The sequence below is a fragment of the Patagioenas fasciata genome, chromosome 3 (assembly GCF_037038585.1).
Source record: "Patagioenas fasciata isolate bPatFas1 chromosome 3, bPatFas1.hap1, whole genome shotgun sequence".
Taxonomy (NCBI): Eukaryota; Metazoa; Chordata; class Aves; order Columbiformes; family Columbidae; genus Patagioenas; species Patagioenas fasciata.
In genome coordinates, this window is record NC_092522.1 from 119496907 (window position 1) to 119506742 (window position 9836).

A 9836-nucleotide genomic window follows, 5' to 3' on the forward strand; every position below is an offset into this window, starting at 1 on the left:
CAGGGATTTCTGCCACATACCACCCGGTTTCATAGGAGCTCAGTTGCCTGCAGCAAGTCCCAGCAGGGCACTTGGAGCTGGAGCTAGAAGAAGAAATGCATTTAGACCTGTAACAATACTCGTATTTCAGATTAGAATGCTGCCATTGTACTTCAGACAACGCATTTCTGGTAATTCAGATCTTGGTGGTAACACTGACACCTGGCCTATGATGTACAGAGGAACTGAAAGCTTGTCAGTCACACACTGTACGACAGCTACTTGGGGAAGGAAAGAACAGAACGGAGCATCTACTGTGCTCATCAGGTTCAGCATCTAGGAAACAAACAAACCAACCCACCCTTCACAGGTTGAGCCAAGTCTGGCAGAAAGATAAAGACTAACTCAGCTGAGCCAAGCCCTCCATGTCTAGATTACACAAACCATCTCCCAGCACATGTGCCACCCTCTGAGGCAGGCAGCCTTCATTAGCAAAATTACAAGAAACTAACAACTCTAATGCAGGAATTCAAGCATCCTCCCCTTTTACAGAGTCTCTAAGCCTGGGTCCTGCCATGCAAAACAGTCACTCATTAATCTCACCTCTTACTGTTAATTATTTTAAATCTTCCAGGAGAATGGAAAAGTGACTTGTGTTCAGTCCAGTTATCATTCTGTTACATCAACAATCTAAAATCCAGTCCACTGTCAGCAACAGTTCAGGTTTTTTAGGGGGCTTGAGTCTCTCTGAACATCAGATTAATCCAGAGTAAAGTGTTAGTCAGTGAGCAGAAGCTACTAGTTTAAGAAACGGTGGCAGGGGGAGCAGAACAGGTTACTTTTTGTATTGTGTTTTTCATCAGTACAGCAGAATCCTCAGAGAGGAAGAGAGTTTAATAAAACTTCCACACATTTTTAAAACTCAAATGTATTTTTTTCAGTGGACAGTTGAAAGCAACCCTTCCCTTCAACGTCCATACTTCCTACCCATTGGATCAAGAGGTCTGCGGCTAATACCAAACTGCATCGAACTTGAGCTTGTGAACACGAAACCACATTGCACACTCAGCTCTTGCACTTCAAATTATCAGTTCTTAAAACCATCAAACTTACAGGAAAAGCACTTTGTAACAGCAGTTGTCTTTTTGGGTTAGCATTAATGATTTATCCTCACATTGCTTCCTCATTGCAGGATAAGGTACCACTAAGGCTTTCTAAATCAAATTAATTTTTGTATGGCAAGTTACTAGACTCGACCATCAATAAGAAATCAAGAGTTTAAATTACGAGAACCATTAGCACCATTCACCAGAACTTCGCATCTATACAATTTAAACACTACAGATAGCACATCTCAGAAAACAATTTGTTCCCTTGAAATTTCCACGGTTTAAATAAGAGTTTCGAATCCCTGCTTGATGATTACATGATAAACATCCAGTTGCTGATTTTTAGCAGGACGGTCTTCAAAGAAAATTATCAGCTGGTACACAGGGCAGAACCACCTTTATTACAAAAACACCTTCAGCAGAGTTCACACCTACAAAATTTTCACAGGGTTTAGAAGCAGCAATTTTACTCCTACAGCCCAAGAAACTGAGTAATCCAAGGATTCTCAGGGTCAAACATCCTTGAGATGAGCAAGTAGTATCATCCAACTCTGAATGCAGGAACAGCAGAACCAAGTAATCCACAAATGCACGTTTAGAAATGTCAGAGCCACTTGTCGGGTGTTGTAACTGCCGACCCACACAGGTTATAGCTCAAACCAGAACTGATATGCACCAATTCTTGCCTCACTGGCTTCCGTTTTCCTTCTCACCAGTTTCTTGTCATATTGCTGGCTTAGCGTGGAAACAGAAGTATTGGATCTTCTCTATTGCCCAATTTAAGAACAAATCAGAATATACTGTCCAAACAGAGTTAACTTTTAACTTGCATAAAAAGATCCTCTTTCAAATACAGGTACAAGAACACTAAAAGAAGTCAACATTAATTTAAATTTAATACAAAAAATATTATCATTTACAAATGTTAAAATTCCCTTAGTCTATCCTGGCTAGTTCTTATTCTGGAATTTTATTTTGAAACCGTTCAAAGGCTTGACTGAAAACCTAAGCATCCTTATTTTGTTAAGTATCTCTTCCAGCATAAAGAGATACCATTTTGTTCTGAAAAATATTTTTACAGGACTACTAATCAGGTAGCACAAACAAAAAGATCTGGCTGTACTGTATTTTATTCAGATACTGTTAAAGTGCATCAAGGAATGCCGTCTAGTGCAAGTTCAGACTCTTCCTGAAATCACTGCTTACCAAGTGAGGCTCCCTACACGCTATCCGATTAAAGAATCATCATCATCGTATTGTAACTGAAGCCTGGAAAATGGTCTTGGGGAAACTATTCTATTCTTTGAGGTTATTATAATACAGGTTAAAGTGGTCAATATCAGAAAAGCCCCAATAACTATCCCGATAGCTTCTGGAAGATTTATGCACCACTGGTCAGCGAGCAAGCACTTGGTGTTACTGAAAGTGCCATTGTGGGGCCGTGGTGTCAGTCCCAGGATGTGGCACATCATGGGATAAATGTCAACGTTGTTTATCGTGCTGTGCTTGTAACCCCGATGGAAAGCAGGCCCGCGGGCGGCCAGGAAGGGATGCATGCTTGGGAGAGCGTTGTCATAGCCATGGTCACCTACTGGAGAAAGGCAAAGTTAAGAGTTAACATCTCCATTTCTGTTTGTATATGGAGAATTCCCCTCCGTATCTCTTCCCCACCCCCAAAAGGCATATATTTTAACCAAAGACAAATGCAGAACATAAAAGCAGCTGTTGGATCAAACACTGAAGGAACCCAGAGTTCCTTCCCTCTTCCCCAGCCCCCAGAAATCTTTACCCATACTGGTCTTCAGCCGTATTTCCCCATCCCCCATGTTCTCTTTTCCTTTCAATCATCAACATTCTCAGTTTTCTCCTTCCTCCATTCCTCATGCCAAAGTTGAAAAGGACTTCGCTACTCCACCACAAGTCAGTAGCTGGAACGCAAATTTGTACTTCTCAGATTTTGTACAGACATTTCCACCTTGCAAAGGAGACTCTTGTATTACTTCTCAACAGCCAAGCACACTCCCCTTGATAGTGTTCAGTTCGAGCACATGAAGTACCCTCAAATCATGTTTATCCAATTAGGTACTTCAGGAGAAGGGATACCCAAATAGTCAAAGGATCATGATGCCTGTGACAGGCAAACAACAGAACTTTGCGGCTACAAGGTCACCAGTACTTGGACATTGAGTAGGTTTTTAAGAAATATTCACTCTGATTCTGGGTGGAATATAAACAGCTAAAAAGCAGCCATAGTTAAATTTCCTAATAACACACCTGAAAAATCTGTCCAAGATGCCAAAAATTTCTCACAGCACACGCAGCACAGTATTTGAGTGACTGAAGTTTTCAGTTCATTTCTTAGTAACAATTTAGCAAGTCTGCTGCTGGAATTGTCTCAACTGCTTCATTGAAGTTTATCATGTCCGGATTACTTTGATGAGGTCACACTCACCACTTCGGTATACTTCCAATAGTCCTTTTTAATCTTTTCCACTATTATGCCTTTTACCACCAAGTTACTACTGTGCCACATCTTCCTTGTTTGTTTTAATGCAGCCCTATGTTTCCTGAGTGGTTTTTTTTCCTCTTCTACCTGCTTGTTTATAATAGAGCTGGTCCAAGTTCCCTCTCTTCACCTTTGAAGTAGAAGGGCTGGTGTTTGCTCAAATTGGGAGGAACACTGCAGGTATTGGTACACTTGCCCATCCTTATGCTGCCACTTTGTCCATGATGACAAGTACAATAAACACTTACATAGCCTTTTAGGCTAAAATCTCCCCTGTCAGCTTCTGGGAAGCCTTGGTTCGCAAAGCTGTTTTGAAAAGTGATTCAATTAAAGTGACACAACGCTGTTAATTCTAAATATACACTCATTAACTATTTTTAGGTGCCTGAAATTGAATCTAGCCGTAAACAAGAAAGAGAACACATGCAACGTGTTGTGATATTGAAGGTAATTGTTACCAAATCTGTGGGGAAATAAAAATACAAGTGTACCTTACATTATAAGCAGTACTTTTGTACAAATAATGAGAAAATTTGAACTGAAACGTGCAGAGGGCAGACAGTAAGAACAGCAAAAGTGGGTGAATCTGGGAGTTTACACCACCCAGCACCCTCTCTCTGACAGCAGTTTTAACGGCGAGTGGGGTCAGCCCTGATGTACCTTGGTATTTAATTTCTATTAATTACTATTTCTATTTCTATTAATGGACTTTTCTACAAGTATTTGTCGAATCACCTTCTGAACACAAACACACATATATATATTTATACATGCAGTCGTTGTCTGCAAGCAGAATTATGGGTTGAATTGTCTTACTATGACAATAATGAAATCTGTCTGGACTTTATTCTTTTAAAGATACTTTTGCGTGACTGTTGCATTTTTTTAAATAAGTTAAACACACCTCTCTTGTGTGCCAAAAAAACCCTGCATGTGAAACATTTGGAAATATATATACACAGAAGTATATATACATATATATACATGTGTATTTGTGTATGTAATTTGACATTCATAGCATCTAGCAGGAAGAAAGCTCATAGCTTAGCAATGCACTGTGTGAAGTAACAACTGTTTTGTTTTTTTGTCTTTAAAACGTGCTACTTGGTCCCCTCTCTGGCTTCTTGACCATGTCTGGCTTCTTTGATCATTATTGTTGCGTCTCTAATTTTAGTATTTCCCCCCCATTATTTTTTTTCTTGAAATGTCATGTCTTGCATTCTTCAATTTATGCTCCTAAATCTCTCTATATTTTATATACAAGAAGTTAAACCACACCCTTGTGGAGGCCTGAGATAGACTGCTAACTTGCTTAAGAAAATAGCCTGAGACATATTTTTAGAGTTAAGTTGAACATGGCACAGTGTTTTAGCCAACAGAATATCCCCCCCACACTCGAGGGTCAGGCTGAGAACATTCTAGAAAATGCTCAGATGTTCCAAAAGGCGCACAGTTCCAGGTATCCACTCGCTAAACTAGGACCATCCTACAGATGGCTGGAATCAAACCAAGACAGTTCAGCACTATAAGCCACCAAAAGCACAACTGAGGAAAATACACTCACGTTTTGAAAGTGACTCATTTTGTACAATTGTCCAGCCTTCGTCCGCAACCAGAAGGATGGGTTGAATTCTCTTATTATGACGATAATGAAATCTCTCTGGAATTTCTTCTTTAAGATACACTTTCAAATGATCGTCACATTTTTTCAGTAAGTTATACACATATTTTTCATCTGCCAAGAAAAAAAAACTGGATGTGAAACACCTGGAAATTCTGTCCTGTTTACTGCAATTATCTGCCATTAAACCCAAGTTCCATATTTTTCAAACCAGTTATTTTTTAAAAAGTAGATATAAAAGGTTTTTTTTTCATGTCCTTAATGAAATACTACAGGTCTCGAGGTGGATTTCACAATTTGCTCATATTTAAATCAGGCACTTCACAGCTGTGGTTTTGGACCTGCAAGTCAACTTAACCTTCTGTGCTTGGGGGGAGAGGAGGGCAAAATTAAAGCACAGAAATCAAGAGAAAGCAATCCCACACCAAAGTAGTCAGGATTTTATCCAAAGCAGTAAGTATTACATTTAGTTACTATATAAATTATTTTGTTCATTAGAATTGCTTCAGTCTGGCCACAGCTGTGGAAACCGACACCAGCAGCATCATGATTTAAGATATCCCTGTTAGTAACTACTCCAAGATACAAAAATTGAATTCACAGCATGAAAACTGAAGTCTCATTCACAGAAACAGAAGTGGTAAAACAATCAAAATTGGGGCTAGATTTTTAGTTGGAAGTTCAGGCAATGGCATTATTTAGTCTCAATAAACATGAGGGTTTATTTCCTGCTCACTGTGAATTATAACCACATTGAATAAGTGAGCAGGCATACTAAGTGCCTATCTACTTTCTCTATCAGCTGTACCACAACGATCTTTACCACCCATACCAATTTAACAAGAAACACTCCTTGGCCCGTTGATTAACAAAACAAAATAATTTCTATATAAACAGGTGCTCTTTAGCTTATTCATTAAATTATGTCAAAGTTGTGCAATATGAATTACACTGGTTTGCAAAAGATGTGAACAGTCTAGCACAGTGTGTAATTTTTAGAAGATAAAGATGATTTAATTCTCAATATATGACATAAAAACTCAAAACATACTCTGCCTTGGCAGCACTGCAGCAACTGGACTCCTGTCTATCAGAGTGTAGTTGTTGCGACCAATGCATTTGTCCAGGATAATCAGCTTCTTTGGAGAACAGGAGGCCATTCCATGATCACTTGTTATGATGATATTAATAGTGTCCCACAAACCTAATGCCTTCAATTTATCAGTAAGGAAACCAATATGATTATCCACTTCTTCTAATACTTTGCGCATGTTTTCAGTGTCATCTGGTCCATAGTTGTGCCCACTTGCATCTGGTTCTTCCCAGTATAACGTAGCAAAATTGACCACTGGATTAGAGCTGTTCAGCCACGCAACAATTTTTTCCACTCTCTCCTCAAACGTTACTGAAAAGTTATACTTCATAAAGAACTGAGGGGTTGTATTGTTAATTTTCACATCAGTACCAGGCCACATTGCAGCAGCACTTGCTCCATTTCCCTGCTGTTGATTTGTTACCCAAATCGGAACCGCTTCATTCCACCAGAAGGGATCTGAATCATTGAACTGGGAAAACTTTTTCTTGGTACCCACGTCGTACATGTCATTAGCCACAATGCCATGGCTTTCTTCATATAAACCTGTCACTATGGTGTAATGGTTTGGGAACGTCTTGGTGATAAACGCATTCATAACTTCTTTTACGAGCACACCATCCTCAATGAACTCCTGAAGATGAGGAAGTTTATAGGTTTCCAAGTAATCAGCCCTGAAGCCATCAAAGGACACGAGGAGCAACCTGGATGTCGAATCACCAGTAGAGTGAGCACAACAAGCGACTATTCCAGAAAAAAGTAATAACAACATCAAGTTCATTGTTGATGCTTTCAAGTTTTTTCAGCAGGTAATCAGATGCACCTGAAAAATTTAAAAATATAAGGCATGTAACACAAAATAATTCTACTGGAACCAGTATAACTAGCTATACGTTATGTAAATCTTCCTTACAGAGGTTAACTGCAAAATAACCAGTCTAAACAACCACTCAAGTCAACATTGTATTTCCATACTGACATTAGAAGGTTCTCATATGTTATCATAGTTTTTCATATATTAAAACAAATGAGCCATCAGATTTTTTTTCCTTCCAGACTAAATGAAATGAATTGTTTTCTCTCTTTTAATCAATTATTTCATCATTCTGTGTGTCATATTACAATTCTACATTCCAAGACGGACAATCAGTATTTTTCCTCATGTTCAAGAATGGGCACCTGAACAATTCCAGCTCCATATTTAACAGTCCTGTGCAGCTCCAAATCCTTCTTACACATCACCCTTCAGACCAGGAGTTTGTTTTCTACTATAATTATAATTTTTCATTTTCATCCCACCTTTCCTTTTCCAGAGCTTCTACCCTCTTGAGTCACTGGAAGACTTTTACACCTTTCAACATTCCCATCTACTCATTGCTTACTCTACACATAGAACTGCCAGGAGTAACTTCTGGTTTCCTTCTAAGCTGTTGTACATCTACCATAACAGTATTTAAACTTGTGCATTACGTATCATATTTCTCTCTTTCTAAAAAAAACCTAAAAATCATTAGTAACCTCAGCTATGAAACAAGTATTTCTCCCACGGAATTCAACTATTATGAATGCAAGATTATGATTTGGAAGCTTTTTTTTCCATTCTAAACCTGTGTGACAGGAGCACATTGTTCAAGAAGGTCCATAAGTATTCTATAAACTTTTAAGAAAGAGGAAGCGAAGCACCAGGTTTCACACAAACTTCCGCAGTATTTTTAAAGAGCATATTTACTTATCAAGAAAAGCCCCACTTCACTGAATTTCTCCTTTATCTCACTTGCACAAACTAGGTGAATTCTAGGAAGAACAGCAGGCATTTCATAACTGTAGTAACATCTTCTGACCCATCTTGATGCTTTCCCTCAAGCTCTTTAAAACTGTGGGTATTAAGGTGAAAGTAGCTTTAACATCAGCTAAAGCTTTAGCAGTGAGAGGAACTCAAGGCATGAGAAATCACCCCACCTGCAACCAATGCTTAAAATGGCTTTAAAAGACAGAAATGTTAGAAGGGATCGCCAAAACCAGCATTAAGGTATCTGCTAATACAGAAGGCTTGTAACACACAGGGAAAAAAAAAGAGAAAGAAATGAGCAATGGAGCAGAGCATCACCTGTTTTAGGTGCTTTAAAAAGCAGAAAGAGTTTTTCATAGCACACCAAGGCTTAATGCCACAATATTAACTTTGAAACACTCCAAAGTCGCCCAGCATTTGTGTTTTTCCACACAGCGTCCCCCCAACTATAAAACACCATCAGCACTGCAGCTGTCTGCTCCTAACCCCCACCACCTTCAAGCCAGAATTCCAAGTCTCTAATTGCTCATTTCTATAAGAAATCAGTTCTCCTGCCCTTGAGAGCTTAAAGCCTTGTCAGTACGAACCCACCCGGTGAACGGGACCAGCGCCGGGACGCGGGAAAACCACCCAGCCCCCGGTCCCACGGAGCCGCCGGCACCGCCTGCCCCTCACCCACCCGCTGAGGGAGGCGGAACCACCCGGCGCGGCGAAGCCCGAGCACAGGGGTCCCTCGAGCAGCAGCAGCCACCACAGCCGCCCCACACGGGACACCCCGGGACACCTCAGGACACCTCCCCGCCGCGGTTCCGCCCCAGCCCACCGTGCGGCCGCGCTGCTGTGCGGGCTGCGCCGGGACGAGACGCACAACGCCTGCGCACCCGCCGCCCTCGCAGCAGCAACTGCCATCGGCGGCCCGAGCTCCGTCCCGAGCCGGGCCGCGAGAGCGGGGGGAGCTCGTCAGCTCCGCGCGATGCGATTGGCTGAGGGCCCGCTGGCGGGTGCTCTGATTGGTTCCGGAGGAGTGGGCGTCGCGCTGTGGGACATGGAGCGGGGGGTGAGGGAGGGCGGTGCAGTGACGGGGTTGAGGGAGGACATGAGTGCTGCGGAGTTGGTGAAGCGTTTGGAGGGTGAGCCGTATGAGGAGCGGCTGAAGTCACTTGGTTTGTTCAACCTGGAGAAGAGGAGACTGAGGGGAGAGCTCATGGCGGCCACAGCTTCCTCACAAGGGGAGGAGGAGGGACGGGCGCTGAGCTCTTCTCTCTGGTGACCAGTGGCAGGACCCGAGAGAATGGCGGGAAGATGTGCTAGGGGAGGTTTAAGACAGACATCAGGAAAAGGTTCTTCACCCAGAGGGTGCTTCCTCCCAGAACTTGGAGTTATAGATATCCATTCTGCTCATCGAGAAAGTTTCATTCAGGATAGGATCATACATCTCATTAGCAACGATACCGTGGCTTTCTGCATAGAGACCGGTCACCATTGTGTAATGATTAGGATACGTTTTCGTTATAAACACATTAGTGACCTGTTTGACGTGCACACCGTTCTCCATGGCATAGTGAAAATTGGGAGTTGAGACTCTGTAGATGTAATCCCATCGAAATCCATCAAAAGACACCAGCAGCACTCTGGGCTGGGCCGGCTGGAAAGACAGTGCCCTTGGGAGAAATAATAGGAAAATTGCCAGGACTCTCCAATAACAGTTCATGGCTATTTGGGAAGGTATTTTTCCCCTC

At 41.6% G+C, this 9836-nt stretch overlaps 1 protein-coding gene across 6 annotated transcripts; it reads right to left on the bottom strand.

Moving 5' to 3' along the window:
* Positions 1–926: 926 nt before the first annotated feature.
* ENPP4 (ectonucleotide pyrophosphatase/phosphodiesterase 4) lies at positions 927–9029 on the bottom strand. Of its 6 annotated transcripts, none has more exons than XM_065834363.2 (4): positions 8921–9029; positions 6267–7131; positions 5159–5329; positions 927–2679 (listed from the first exon to the last, which is right to left on the bottom strand). In XM_065834363.2, exons 2-4 carry the CDS (start codon positions 7087–7089, stop codon positions 2315–2317), a joined length of 1359 nt encoding a protein of 452 aa, XP_065690435.1. In that variant the 5' UTR covers positions 7090–7131; positions 8921–9029; the 3' UTR covers positions 927–2314. The 6 variants fall into 6 exon arrangements, with proteins under 6 accessions (XP_065690435.1, XP_065690437.1, XP_071663228.1 ...); XM_065834365.2 differs by having other exon boundaries at positions 8799–9029; XM_071807127.1 differs by having other exon boundaries at positions 927–2676; positions 8777–9029.
* Positions 9030–9836: the final 807 nt, after the last annotated feature.